The sequence below is a fragment of the Eubalaena glacialis genome, chromosome 14, assembly GCF_028564815.1.
Source record: "Eubalaena glacialis isolate mEubGla1 chromosome 14, mEubGla1.1.hap2.+ XY, whole genome shotgun sequence".
Taxonomy (NCBI): Eukaryota; Metazoa; Chordata; class Mammalia; order Artiodactyla; family Balaenidae; genus Eubalaena; species Eubalaena glacialis.
In genome coordinates, this window is record NC_083729.1 from 56,154,652 (window position 1) to 56,169,791 (window position 15,140).

General features: G+C 39.2%; 1 protein-coding gene across 1 annotated transcript in view; it reads left to right on the forward strand.

Annotated features, from left to right (window-relative positions):
• The window catches only part of ACTR2 (actin related protein 2), a 35,522-nt gene extending 21,172 nt beyond the window's left edge, over window positions 1-14,350 (forward strand). Inside the window, exons 7-9 of the mRNA XM_061210769.1 lie at window positions 4,260-4,405; window positions 8,323-8,455; window positions 11,650-14,350. Of these exons, the coding sequence (XP_061066752.1) occupies window positions 4,260-4,405; window positions 8,323-8,455; window positions 11,650-11,820 (450 nt within the window). The 3' untranslated portion in view covers window positions 11,821-14,350. The remainder of the gene's footprint in view (window positions 1-4,259; window positions 4,406-8,322; window positions 8,456-11,649) is intronic.
• Window positions 14,351-15,140: the final 790 nt, after the last annotated feature.

Consider the following 15,140-nt stretch of genomic DNA (forward strand, 5'->3'; position numbering starts at 1 on the left):
TATAATATGTATATGTGTGATCTTTAATGTCTTTCTACATTACGAGTCTATGATTTAATTATTTTAGGACACCGTATAACATGAAATAAGGCAAGAATCATGTATTGCTTTTCTACTTTAGGATGCAGTTAGATGTGAGATATTATTTTGAGATTCTAGTACCTGGAGTAGCATTTTTCAGCATGGGTTTCACGTAATGTTATTTCTGTGAGATGTTAATAGGTATTTCACAAAAATTAAAATGGGGGCTACATTTTCAGGTAAGTTTGGGAGAGAGTTGATTTCACTTTATTAAAGGACTTCTCAGAGCCTTTGATATGCTGATTTGTACATGACTGCAGTATTCCTCAGCACTTCATGGGGCTGGTGTTCTAAGATACTTTGGGAAGTGGTCATCCTATAGGATGGCTTTTATAATTCAGTAGGTGGCAGTCTTCCTGACTTAGTATTTTCTTAATGAGATGTTCAAAACAAATGTTAACTTGAAATTGAAACTAATGAGACTTAGAACCTAGTTATAGTTTACACTAGGGGAGTTGATCCTCCCTGAATTTTTAATGTATTGCTATCTTTAAGTCTGTCATTCATCTGGGTATAAAGTACTTCCATATTGCATCTTTGATCAATGCATCTGGAGACATTTTTTGGTTGTTACAGCTTTGCAGGAAGGCTGTTAAACATCCTACAATGAACAGGGCATCCCATGCGACTAAGAATTGTAACGTCCAATATGTCATTGGTGCTGCTAGGATCTAGTAGTTATTAAAATGAAATTGAGTGATAGGCAATAAAAGCAAGTATTCTTTTTTTTTTTTTAATTTTTATTTACTTATGGCTGTGTTGGGTCTTCGTTTCTTGTGCGAGGGCTTTCTCTAGTTGTGGCAAGCGGAGGCCACTCTTCATCGCGGTGCGCGGGCCTCTCACTATCGCGGCCTCTCTTGTTGCGGAGCACGGGCTCCAGACGCGCAGCCTCAGTAATTGTGGCTCACGGGCCCAGCTGCTCCGCGGCATGTGGGATCTTCCCAGACCAGGGCTTGAACCCGTGTCCCCTGCATGGGCAGGCAGATTCTCAACCACTGCGCCACCAGGGAAGCCCCAAAGCAAGTATTCTTTTTTTTTTTTTTTTTTTTTTTTTTAAATTTTATTTATTTATTTATTTTTGGCTGCATTGGGTCTTTGTTGCTGTGCGCGGGCTTTCTCTAGTTGCGGTGAGCGGGGGCTACTCTTTGTTGTGGTGCATGGGCTTCTCACTGCGGTGGCTTCTCTTGTTGCGGAGCATGGGCTCTAGGCACGCAGGCTTCAGTAGTTGTGGCACGTGGGCTCAGTAGTTGTGGCTCGCGGGCTCTAGAGCGCAGGCTTAGTAGTCGTGGCACATGGGCTTAGTTGCTCCGCGGCATGTGGGATCTTCCCGGACCAGGGCTCAAACCCGTGTCCCCTGCATTGTCAGGCGGATTCTTAACCACTGCGCCACCAGGGAAGCCCAGCAAGTATTCTTAAACCATTTGATTCATGTAAACTCAACCTATCACAAATATGTACATAATAGTCATTTTAAAAATAATTATAGGGACTTCCCTGGTGGTCCAGCAGTTAAGACTCCGTGCTTCCATATGGATGGCTAGTGGGAAGCTGCTGCATAGCACAGGGAGATCAGCTCGGTGCTTTGTGATGACCTAGAGGGGTGGGATAGGGAGGGTGGGAGGAAGGATCAAGAGGGAGGGGATATGGGGATATATGTATACATATAGCTGATTCACTTCGTTATACAGCAGAAACTAATACAACACTGTAAAACAATTATACTCCAATAAAGATATTTAAAAAAAAAAAAAGAAAAACGTTTACCAGGGGATAAGGGGGGGAGTGATAAATTGGGAAATTGGGATTGACATATACACCCTACTATATATAAAATAGATAACTAATAAGGACTTACTATATAGCATAGGCTACTCTATTCAATACTCTGTAATGACCTATATGGTAAGAGAGTCTAAAAAAGAGTATATGTATATGTATACATGATTCAGTTTGCTGTACACCTGAAGCTAACACAGCATTGTAAATCAACTGAACTCCAATAAAAATTATTTTTAAAAAAATAAAAAAAAGACTGCGCTTCCACTCCAGGGGGCATGGGTTTGATCCCTGGACGGGGAACTAAAGATCCTGTATGCCACGTAGTACAGCCAAAAGAAAACAAAAACAAAAATAAATGAATAGGGACTTCCCTGGTGGCACAGTGGTTAAGAATCCGCCTGCCATTGCAGGGGACACGGGTTCGAGCCCTGGTCCGGGAAGATCCCACGTGCCGCGGAGCAACTAAGCCCGTGCGCCACAACTACTGAGCCTGCGCTCTAGAGCCCGTGAGCCACAACTACTGAGCCCGCGTGCCATAACTACTGAAGCCCATGTGCCTAGAGCCCGTGCTCTGCAACGAGAAGCCACCGCAATGAGAAGCCCGCACACCGCAACAAAGAGTAGCCCCTGCTCGCCGCAGCTAGAGAAAGCCCGTGCGCAGCAATGAAGACCCAACGCAGCCAAAACTAAATAAATAAATTTAAAAAAAAAAGAATAAATAAAAATAATTATAAATTTTTATAAGTTATGTTGTTTAATTTTAGAAGATACTGATCCAAATAGTCAATAAGTCAATACTTTGCAACTTAATGATCTCCAGATTTGCTCTGGAGATTCTTTCCTGAAGCCTTCTTGACAGTTACCCTAGATTTATAATTTGTCACCTACCTGACTTTGCAAGAAAGTGTCATGAGGCAGAGGATAAGGGAACTAGAAGTGTAAGACATATTTTATTTATTTATTCTCCTTTCTCAGAGAGTTTGAGGTAGGTTACAAAAATACATGCAACAAATAAACAGTGAACTGATGAGTAAATGAAGAGGGATAAGAGTGGACAAATAAAGGAAAGGGTAAGATTTGGTGCAAAGAAATGGGAAGCATACAGTTTTAACAGTTCCAAGAGGTAGTAGTAGTTCCTAGGGTAGGTGGCCCCAGGCTGGCCTGCAAATAGAGCTTTGAGAAGAGCCACACCATCAGAGGCTGGAAGGGCCAGGTACAGAGGTTTTGGTAACAGTCTGCCATGTGAAGTTTTTCCATGTATCTTGGGGTGATTTCAAGTTTGGGTTTTAAAGTTTATTTTTTTTAAGGGTAAATTTTTTTTTAAAGACCTTGATGTGATTTATAAAAATATAATTTTGGAGTGATTGCCTTGCACATACTTGTAAACAATCATAGCAAACGGGGGTAAATGTCTTAAAGAACTTGCTTTGTGATGCTTTGTCATATTGGAAAGTCAGTTTTGGAATCTAAAGATAATTATTGTAATTATGTTATTTTAAACAAATATACTGTTAGAAATGTTAATGTAAAACTAATTCTGGTATGTCATACAGAAATGTGTCCAATGCCGGCGTATACAAGCATGCTTGTTACTTAGGTCAATTCAATGAATTGTGAGGGAGTTTTTGTTTAACATTTCTCATTTAATTAAATATAAGCATGATGTAACTTAAGAGTTTTCTGCACAAGGTCATGTTGTAATGGTATCTGACCAGTTGTTTAAATCTCATTTTCTTAAAATTATATTTATTCATTATCATTTAAAATTTAATAAGACCTAGTAAGTAGGATACAACAGAATTGCCTAATAAATAGTCTAGGTCAATATTCCTTAAGTTTTCTTGATCATACAATTTTTTTGGATTAAATGATTTGACAGAAGTTTCACACGTGATATAAAGTGTTTTGATGACAAAATAATAAAGTTTCCCAGAGTAATTATTTGGTGAAAGAAATTACTTAAAATTTTTAATTGAATGTGTCTGTGCTACATGGTAAAAATATCCATAAACTCACAAATGTGTTAAAATGATAAGCAACATTGACTCCAGCAAAAATCCAGTTGCCACGGGCGATCAGCGCCACCTGTAGTGCTCACCTGCACACACCAGTGGAACATCACTCACTCGTGCGTTGGCGAATCCTCCAAGAAATTCCTGCTATTTGGGGGCATGACATACCATTTTAAAAGCAGAACAGAGCATGATAATAAAAACAATTATTTTGATGTATTTAATTTACCTTTTTTGTCTTTTTTCAAAAATGTATTTTAGGAGAAATATATTGCTGATAAGGATTTTGGTTCTAGAACAGGTTTATAAGTTTATAAGTACTAACATCTAAAAACACTAGGAACTTTTAAAATCTTTTGCTGATACCTGATTGTTCTTGGTTTCTAGCTCCCAGATGGCCGCATTATCAAAGTTGGGGGAGAGAGATTTGAAGCACCGGAAGCTTTGTTTCAGCCTCACTTGATCAATGTTGAGGGAGTAGGTGTTGCTGAATTGCTTTTTAACACAATCCAGGCAGCTGACATCGATACCAGGTACATTAGAAATGGTTGTTTCAAAGTTATTTATCAGAAATAGATGGAATATAAATAGCTAGAATGACCAAGTTGTCTGTTGTCTCACTCAGGTTTCTGATAGGGTGACACTGGTTGTTGAACAGCATATATCATTGTGTCTCAGATGCCTCTTTAAACTTATTTTGAAATAGTTTAAATGTTGAAAGTTGCAAGAGTAGAGAACTCCTGTACACTATCCAGTTTTCCATTTTACTGATTTTAACATTCTGCATGTTTGTGTGCTCTCTCTCTCTCTCTTTTCTTTCTTGAGCCATTTGAGTAGGTTGTATGCATAAGTCCTCTTTACTCCTTAATATTCACTTTGTATTTCTTAGGAATGAGGCTATTCTGTTATAGCCACAGTGCATTATTGAGTTCAGAGGATTGATTACTGACATACTTTTATCTACCATCCATATTTCAGTTTTGCTTACTGTCCCAATAATGTCCTTTATACAGTTTTTCTTTTCTCCAGTAAAGGATCAACTCTAAGGTCACACATTGTATTTAGTCGTCATGTCTCCTAGTCACCTTTTATCTATTATAGTTCCTCAGTCTTTTATGACATGGATACCTCTGCAGAGTACAATTTGGGTTTGAATGTTTTCTCATGATTAGATTTAGATTGTGCATTTTTGGCTAGAACGGTACTTAAGTGATGTGTCCTTCTCAGGTTATCACATCCAGAGGTGATGTCTGTTTGCTCCTAATTGGTGATATTAGTGTTAAACTCTTAATGAAGTTTCCTGTTTTCTCCACTGTGTAGGTTTTCTTTTTTTTTTCCTTTCCTGACTTTTAAGTAATTTGTGGGAAAATACTTTGAGACTGTGTAAATCTCCTGTTCCTCATCAAACTCTGCCCCCCACCCCTTTTGGCGTCTGTTGATGATTCTTGCCTAAATCCATTTTTATTGTGATGGTTGCAAAAAGGTGATTTTTTTCTAATTCTGTCATTCTGTATTTATTAGTTGGCATTCTAGCATAAGGAAGTCCTTTTCCTTTCTCCCTTGTTTTGTTTGTTTATTATCAGTATGGTCTCATGATTTTATTTGGTGGATTATAATTTATTACTGCCTTATTTCATTTTGGTGCTAAATTGTTCCTGAATTTGCCTGTGAGAGCCCCTTCAAGCAAGCTCCTGTGTCCTTTGATGTGCCATCATCTCTTTTTGTGCACATTCTACTTCATTCTATTTTGTGGCACAGGATATTCCCAGCTCATCTTTAATTTTGTTTTCTGAATAGGTAGTGAAAACTATACAAAAAAATATACTCAGAGGTATCACTCTCCCCACCCCTTGTCTTTCACCCTGGTCCTCCTCCCTCTGTTTTTTATTTTCTTACAGAAAAGGTAGCATACTGTAAATACTCTCTTGCACTTTGCTTTTTTCACTTAATGTATGCTAAACAAGCTTTTTTTTATGTCTAAAACTGCCTTTTTTTATACAGCAGGTTTTTATTAGTTATCCGTTTTATACATATTAGTGTATGTATGTCACTCCCAATCTCCCAATTCATCCCCCCCCCACCCCCCGCTTTTCCTCCTTGGTGTCCACACGTTTGTTCTCTACATCTGCCACTTCCTAGGGGTTGTCCTTATTCTTTTTTCCAGTTGCATTCTTGTTTCCAGTTGCATTCTTTTTTCCAGTGTGATAATGCAGTGATAATGCTGCAGTTAATAACCTTGTGCACACTGTATCTTTGTATTGTTGGACATATATATTCTGAAAAAATGTCTGGGGGGAATAGTTGGGTTGAAGGATAAATGCGTGTGGTTTTGTTATTGCTCAGTTCCCTTCTATGAAAGTTGTACCCTTTCTCTTTCCCACCAGTCATATATGAGGGCACCTGTGTCCCCAACAGCTTGTTCACAGAGTTTTTCAGCATTTTACTTTTATGCCAAGTCTAATGAGCGAGAAATGATAGCTTAATGTAGTTTTAATTTGCGTTTCTCTTAAGATTGAAGTTGAATATATTTTTCTATGTCTGGGGCCATGTTTATATCTTCTCCTGGTGAATTATCTGTTCGTGGCTTTTGCCTGTTCTTCTATGGAATTAAAAAAAATTTTTTTCTCTCAGTTTTTGAAAAAGTTCTTTTTATATTAGCTCCGTGATATCTATTGCAGACATTTTGTCATTTTTCATTTGTCTCTTGCTTGTGGTGTTTTTGGCCATACAAAATTTTGTTTTTATTTAGTTATATAAAAAGATTTATAATCTTTTATTGCATCTAGAGTTTGAGTCATAGTTAGAAAGCTCTCCTTTATACTCAAGTTATTGAGAAATTCACTCAGAAGCATTTTATTAAGCAAGTGTTTGCCTACTTCTTTATTTAACCCTGAATGAAATTACCCCCTAATTTTTGTGGGCTGGCTGGGGAACAGGCTGGTAATGGAAATTAATAAAAATAGCAATTGGCTTATAAAAAGCTATAAATCTAATGGAAGAGGATCAAGAGTCTAATCTAGACTTCATAATTATGATAAATTCTCATGGTAGGGGTTGGGTAGATGCTTTTGTCCCTTGATTTAATGATCAGTAATAGGAAAATTATATTTAAAAGTGCATTCCTGTTGGTAGTGATTAAAGTTTTGGTGTTCCTAAAGCACTGGAGTTAGGTTCAGTACCCTCTCCACATTGCTAGCATTGGAAAGCAGCACAACTCAAATTTTGTTTTGCGTGTCCTGTGTGTTGAAAGCATACATGTAAATGCTCATGGGGGGCTTCCCTGGTGGCGCAGTGGTTAAGAATCCGCCTGCCAATGCAGGGGACACGGGTTCGAGCCCTGGTCCGGGAAGATCCCACATGCTGCGGAGCAACTAAGTCCGTGCGCCACAACTACTGAGCCTGCGCTCTAGAGCCTGTGAGTCACAACAACTGAAGCCCGCGCGCCTAGAGCCCGTGCTCCGCAACAAGAGAAGACACCGCAGTGAGAAGCCTGCGCACCACAACGAAGAGTAGCCCCTGCTCGCCACAACTAGAGAAAGCCCTTGCACAGCAACGAAGACCCAGTGCAGCCAAAAATAAATTCATAAAAATAAATTAATTAAAAAAAGAAAAAAGAAAAGAAAAATAAATGCTCATGGGCACATACCACGTGTAGCTATACCTCAACTGCTTAGTTTATGTCACACTCATGTGCATACTTCTGCAATTAAATACAATACAGAACTTCTTCTAGAAGCTAGAATTATAATAGCCTGAGCCCTTGAGAACCTGAAAGTAAGTAAAAACCTGGAAGTGAGTTTGAATGAGGCCAAAATGGATGTGACTTAGCTCCTGAGTTTTACTAGAAGAGTTCCTCAGACCCTCACTCAGATGATATTTCTTCTACTACATACGCAGTTATTTTAGATTTGATTATCTGGTATCATGACCAACAGCATATTTAAGGAAGAAAGCTAGGACTGCTCTAAGAAGCAAGCACATCAATCTAACCAAAAATAATAGCTGACAGCCTCAAAGCAAAGGAACAAAAGGGAAAACTACAAAAGACAAATGGAAAAATTCAAAAGCAAGAACTGGAATTGTGGTAGAATATGGTTAATTATAGTAAAGAACCACATCTAAGTGGCTCCATGGAAGCACTGTGATAGCACAGTCCAAATACTGCAAGTTTGTAATGTAAACTGGTCATTACTAAAAGACTCAATTACATTTGCAAGAAAATGTTACGTGCTTTAGAAGTATTGTCATCAAAATGCTAATAATTTTATATATAAAGAGGGTTTATTATCTGTTAACAGTAGTAATAGCAAACATTCAGCCCTGTGGTTTACATGTTGAATTTTATTTAATTCTCCCAGCAACCACCTGAGGCTGATGTAAATAAAAGCAACTCTGAGATACTGTTTTCCTAATCTGAAACCCCTAATGAATACCTATTGTGTCTTTCTAGATCTGAATTCTATAAGCACATTGTGCTTTCTGGAGGGTCTACTATGTACCCTGGGCTGCCATCACGGCTGGAACGAGAGCTTAAACAGCTTTACTTAGAACGAGTGTTGAAGGGAGACGTGGAAAAACTTTCTGTAAGTATCAATCAATAATCCAACTGTTAACATACTTTTAAAACCCTGTAAAATAGCTTGTGAATCTTGACAGCCACCAGAGGGAGCAAGAAGTCTTTCTAAACAAATTCCTAATGCAGTCTAGTGTAGCCTTGAAGAGGTAGGAAAAAGTAAATGGTGCAAGATGAGCTTTGTCTCAGAGCGGTCCTAGTGCCGGGGCACCTCTGTATTCAGTGTATCGAGGCAACTGGGTCCAGGGCCAGATGTTTTGGTTCATCTGTAACAAACAGCCTGGAACCAGAGGTGCCTGTAAGTATATGGGAAGAACCTGTTGTACTATGGAGAGAGAAAGGCCCCCTTGGGTTTGTTTGTTTGTTTTTTTAACTTGTTTTTTAAATACGTAGTCAGCATTCAGTGCTACTCTTGGACTGTCTCATGTTTCTGACTCTGAGTTATTTTCTGGCTGTTTCTTGCATATGTCTTATCTCCCCAATCAGATTGTAAACAACACCGTGTCTCCAATTCTTTTGCATCCCTGTCAGCTATCATAGCTCTTGAAACAGACTTTAATTGGTAGTTGTTGGTGTGTAGAGTAGGAAGAAATTTTTAAACTAGTATGTAATAGTTGGTGGTTATTTGGCATTGATTTTTTTTCTACAAACCCTGGACTGTATGAAGTACACTATACATACGATGCACTCAATTAAGAGTCGTTTAATACTAAATTAATCTCTGAGGTTCATCTCACCAACTTTGATCAGTTTAGATAATGAGATTACATCCTACAGGGGGCTGTATGTATTAGAGACACTATGTCACATCTTTTATTTGTGACTCAAATTGTTGAAATTAAATTGTGTATGGGCTCATACATTAAACAAATTAAAAGACTGAAAAGGAGCCATGTTGTCTAAGTACTTCACTCATTTGTCTGGCTTTGAGTATACATATAATTTAAAATCAGTCTCAGGTGATTATTTAGCAAATGCTTCTTGAACTCCTTCTAGGTGCCAAACACTTGTCTAGATGGTGGGAGAAACAAAACAGTGGTGAACAAAACCAAAAATCCCTGCGTTTAGTCTGTGAATAATATATCAGTAGTAGTAAGCGCTATGGAGAAGTCAGGTTAGGGGCTAGAGAGTGGGTAGTGATTGGGGGAGACGGTGTGCTCCTTCGTGTAGTGTGATCAGAGAAGGACTCCCGTGAGATAAGATAACTTTTGAGCAAAGACCTGAAGGGAGTGAGCCAGTGGGCAGCCTGACTCTCACGGGGGAAGAATCTTCCAGGCAGGAAGAGCCCCGCGTTGGTGGGAGTGTGCAGGAGTGGCTGGAGCGGAGTGAGCGAGGGCGGGGCTGGGAGGTGAGCTCAGAAAGGTGGTCAGGATGTAAGCCTTACCCAGCCACGGTGAAGAGTTGGGCTTTCCTCCTATTGAGGAAGGAGGATCTTGCACAGAGAAATGGTAGGATCTGACTTGTTTAAAGGATCGTTAAGTCTGGGTGGTGAGTAGATTGTTGAGGGAAGGGAGGAGGAAAGGTGAAGTCACTAGACAGGTTAGGAGGCTCTGAGAGGACGGAGGAGCTGGTAGAGGCTTATGAAATAGATGAGGAGGTGTGAAGTGGTGTCTCGGAGAGTGCGAGAGAGAAGGGATTGCTGAGCGGCACTGAGGGGCTCGGCTGAGGTACCGTGTAAAGCTAGATGCTGAGTTTCTCTGACACGCGTTCAGTTGCTTGAGGGCAGGGGCAGAGCAAGAGGGTTGATCACCCGAGTTGGTGTTCTGCCGAGTGAGGGAGAGAAAGACAGGGTCACTGAGGATGATGTCAGGACATGGTGGAGAGAGCACACACACGCGCCACAGAGCAGGTATGAGGAGGAATAACCTGGGCATCTATAGCTGCCCTGGGCAAAGGGGGGTGGTGGATGGGATAGTCAGATAGGATGAGTTTCTGAGGGGCTGTGGAGTTGCAGGGAGGAGGGAGAGAACAGTGAACAAGAATTACTGTTACCCACCTCCAGAGTTAGGCAGGTAGTGAGAGAGAGAGAGACAGCAGCCAGCTGAGAAAGCTGCAGGGGCAGTGGTGTCCTCAGGGGCTATAGCCAGCTGTCCTTGAGAGCGGGGCTGCCACACCACAGCCCTGGACCAAACCTGGCTGTTCTATAAAGTTTTTTGGAACACAGCCAGACCCATTCTTCTGTCACATAATATGTTACCTACTGTCACATATTGTCTCTGGCTGCCTTTAGGGATTGCCAGAGAGACCTGCAGAGCCTCAAGTACTTACTCTCTGGTCCCTTGCAGAAAAAGTTTGCTGACCCCTGCCAAAGAGTAAAAAAGTAACTAGAACAGTTAGAACAGTAGGTTAGCCTAAGAATTAATAAGTAGACGGATGTTTTTCTATGTCATGTGTTATGACAGATCCTACGGTTCATTTATGTGACATAAAGACAATGTAGAATGACATAGTTATTTTGAATCTTTTCGCGGGATTTGTGACTTTGTAAATAAAACTGCTACTTCATTTTGAGGTTTCTCTTTCAGGTGTTGACTGACCGTACAGATGGAAGTCTGTCCTTGTTAGACAGTTAATAGTGGCTGCAGAGTATAAAACTTCTCCTGCTTGTCTTTAATTTTGGTTACTGTGTTCATTTTTTCCAACATCCTCATAATTTATTTTGACCGTGTTTGGCCTTGTTTATTTTGAGAACATTTCGTTTGAATTTGAGAGAATAGAAAGTGAGCTTTGCTTATAAGGAAAGAACTTAAAGCTTACTCTGTTGCACGGGACTACAATCATAGGGGCGTGAGACCTTGAAGAAACTATAGCAGTCCTCTTATCCCAACTCTTCATTTGACAGCTGTCCAGGTGATTTGCCCATTAGTGGGAAAGCCATCACAGTCAGGGCTCTGGTACTTGGGCTCTTGATAGGGCGAGCATGGAATTCATTGTTCAAATCAGGCTGCTTTTGAGAGTGACAAGGAGTGTAGTTAACGATGGGGCCACAGGTGTACATTGCAACTGTTCTAAGCACACTGGGATGGATGTGTGATCTCCTGGCTGTGAGTTTTGGGCAAATTACAAAATTTCTCTCTCTAACTGAGATACTTACATCACAGGACCTTTGTGAGAATTCAACAAGAGAATATAAGAAAAAGTCATTTTCATAAAGCAGAAAACACAGTGCGTGTGACGTTTTATCATCTCCTCTTTCTCCTTTAGAAATTCAAGATCCGCATTGAAGACCCACCCCGCAGAAAGCACATGGTATTCCTGGGTGGCGCAGTTCTAGCGGACATCATGAAGGACAAAGACAACTTCTGGATGACCCGACAGGAATACCAAGAAAAGGGTGTTCGTGTGCTGGAGAAACTCGGGGTGACTGTTCGATAAACTGCGAAGCTGGTTCCCATCACGCCCCTAATGCTTTCTTTTTTCCTTTATTGCCAATCTTTGAACTCATTCAACTCCAGGACATGGACGAGGCCTCTCTGTGCCCTTTGACTGGAAAGGTCAGGTTTTATTCTGGTGTCTTGCAGAAGTTTTTTTCAATTTGTGTTGATGTGGGTAAATCTGACTGCTTAATTCCACCACTTCCCTGCAAACACAAGAGGGCCAGGGTCCTGTCTGCTGCTCTGTTTCTCCTAAGTAGGCGTTTAGATCATTCCCGTAGGCTTCCTATTTTCACTTTCCTGTTCTAAGGCTGCTAGTTTTAGTCTTTAGCACACTAGGTGGTATGCCTTTATTAGCATAAGAAAAAACAACTTCCACAGGAGCTTTTATGTGTTATTGGGGTGGGGTGGTGAGGACTGAGTGGGCGGCTGCTGAACCCTTTGTGGCGTTTCCCCTGTGGTGTGGCGCTTTCTACCGTTACTGCTGCAGCTTTAAGTACCTTAAAGCTTCTGGTATTAACATTTTAGGGAAATGGTAGGCTCAGAACTAAAGTGTTTGGGGTGGGGGTTTTGTGTGGAGGGAAGGGGTGGGGTTTTGATTTTAATTTTTTGATTTTTGAGCTTTTCTGCTCTGGGGTACGTAAGATGAACTTTATTTACAGTACTTTGATTTGGCAGGTTTTCTTCTACTTTTGGTCTGCCTGGAACTGTTTCCATATGCTGTAAAAAGCAAGTGTAGTGTCCCATCATGTGACTTAGGGATTTTTTATTTGTTTTTTAAAATCAACCATATCAACTGGGACTAGACTCCCTAGAATCTACCAATGGAAAAGTAACATTGAAAAAAAGCTTTTGGAAATTCAAATTACAGACAAAAAGTGCTTAAGAGCTGGTATTTTTCTAAGTGCTTCTATTAATACCAGAAGCATTAAGGTAACCCAGTGCCAAGTACCATTCTTGCAAAATTCTTTTATATAACCGACCAGTGCTTATTTAATAAAAACAAGTAGATACATATAAATAATTACTGGCAGTAGGTTATAATTATTGGGTTAAAAATAACATTGAAATATGGGACTTGTGCCAGTTGGGTAATTTTCACTAGTTTTTTTTTGTTGCTATGTTTTCATTTAAAACCTGGAAGTGGAGTAAAATTTGACTATTTAAAATGTTGGCCAAAAAAAAATCAAGATTTAAATGCGTATTTGTACTGAAAAACTCATCATAACTACTAAATCTCAGCCATCTTAAGCTTGAAAGAAGAGTTGTTGGTATTTTGTCAATGTTAGCCGACTTACCTGTCAGAAAACCGTATTTATGAATCCTGTCGGTATTGCTTGGTATCTGAAAAAATATCAAATAGTACCCAGACTTGAATTCCTTCTAAATTTGAAAAATAAAGTAATAAGAAATTGTATCACTCTAAGTACAAAATGCAAATTCTGGAGAAAAATGTTTTTCTTCATTTCAAAACATTCTTTACTAATAACGACTTTGAAAGAAGAAGCGTACTTTTTTGGGTGACTGAAATTGGAGAAATTATTGGGGGCTATAGCATCTCTTTTTTTGTGAAGAAACGTAAAAATCAGTTTATATGAAATAAGCAGCAAAAGAAGGTTAGTTTTAATTTTGCAGCTTCTGTTAATATTATGTATTTTTTGTCTGTTTTACCTCAATTTGAACAAGTAAAAGAAGTTCTCCTGCATGCTGGACATGCTTCAGTACACGTGAATAGCCTATGAATAACGTCTGTTAGATTTTAGGGACGTGGGTATCAGAGTCACTTTGGAATTCTAAAGTGTTCCTAAGTCATGGTCTTATAAATCCCCCCCCCCAGCCTTTTGAATACTGAGTTGTTAAAGGACACAGATGTAGGACCAGTATCTACTAGTTGTTCATTTCAGGTAAATGGATTGACTTCTGACCTTTGGTCATGATTTTAAAATATGGGGGTAGAAGACAACAAAGAATGGGATAGACTCTTAAATAAAGCAATGAAAGCATTTGTCATTTGTCCCTTGAATGTAGAATTTGGTTTTAATTTTATAATTCTGCTAGCAAACATGACAGTTAAAATGATGTATTAATATATAGAAAGAGTATAGTTTTTAAATTACATTTTATAATTTTCCTATTCCAAGGTGAAATAATGCATTTAGTAATTTGGGGGTGGGGTGGGGAAGTATCATGTTTAATTGGAGTTGTCAGGTATGAGTCCCTCAGAAATTAAATGTTTTTCTGTTTTAGAAGAGATCTGATATATAGCTCTTGAAAACCTTTGTCACTTAAATTTCCAATAATTAAAATTCTTTTCTTTAAAAATTAGACTTGCCAATGCCTTGACCTTTGAGAAGGGTTTCTTAGAAATAGGTCCTGCATTTAAACTTTTTTCTTTAAAATGTGGTATTGGATGTTAACTTTTACACAGTTCTGAGCACTGTCAACAATATTTGGAAAGTATTTTGAGAGATCAATGGAAAGTTAAACATTCTAAATTTAACATGAATACACTTCTTTTTGATTCAGAAAATAAAATCAGATTTTTCAAAGTAAATTTGAATTTTGTCTTTGTTTTTCCTCTTAATAGTATTTCTCTTTGGTTTCATTTTCTTATTTTTATTCATATTTTCGTTTTTGCTAATGCAAGACGGATCGACAACTTTATGCTAGTTGTTAGGGAAAGTTCAGTTCAGTGACATTCTACTATTTGACAAAAAATCATTTATTTTTGGTATGATCTTTATTTCTGATATGATTTTAAATACCTAAGGGGGGGAAAAAACCCCTAGGAATAAAAGCAAATCACAGCTACAGCTCTGTTAGAGACTTTTTTCCCTCTAGGAGACTGTTTTGTCTCCCGGAAGATTTAAGGACGCTTTGGCAGTGTTAGGAATGCTCGAGAGATCTATATGGAACATGCCTGTTTTCAACAACATCTTACCTCATCTGCAGACTTTTAGGCATATTATTTTTAACAAAGCAACTAAAGACAGATGAAAATTTATTAAGCTGACCCAGCCCTTTCTTACTTTTATACTAGCCTTTGAGGATGGGGTCTGGGGAGTAGATGTGAGTATTTTTGTTTTTCTTGCTCCATGAACTTGTGTGCTTGAACCCCAGTGCTCCCGTCATGGCCAGAGTCCCCCAGGACTTCCTGAGGTTCTCCTCTGATGTCTTTTATCCAGTCTCCTCCTGGTCCCCAGAAGAATGGTGTGATTGCTATGTCCATGTTACAGAGGGGCACTGTATTAGGTGTCATTGTTGATGGAATGAATGTCTCAGTGCTCTTCATTTTTTTTTTTTTTTTTACCCACAAACCTT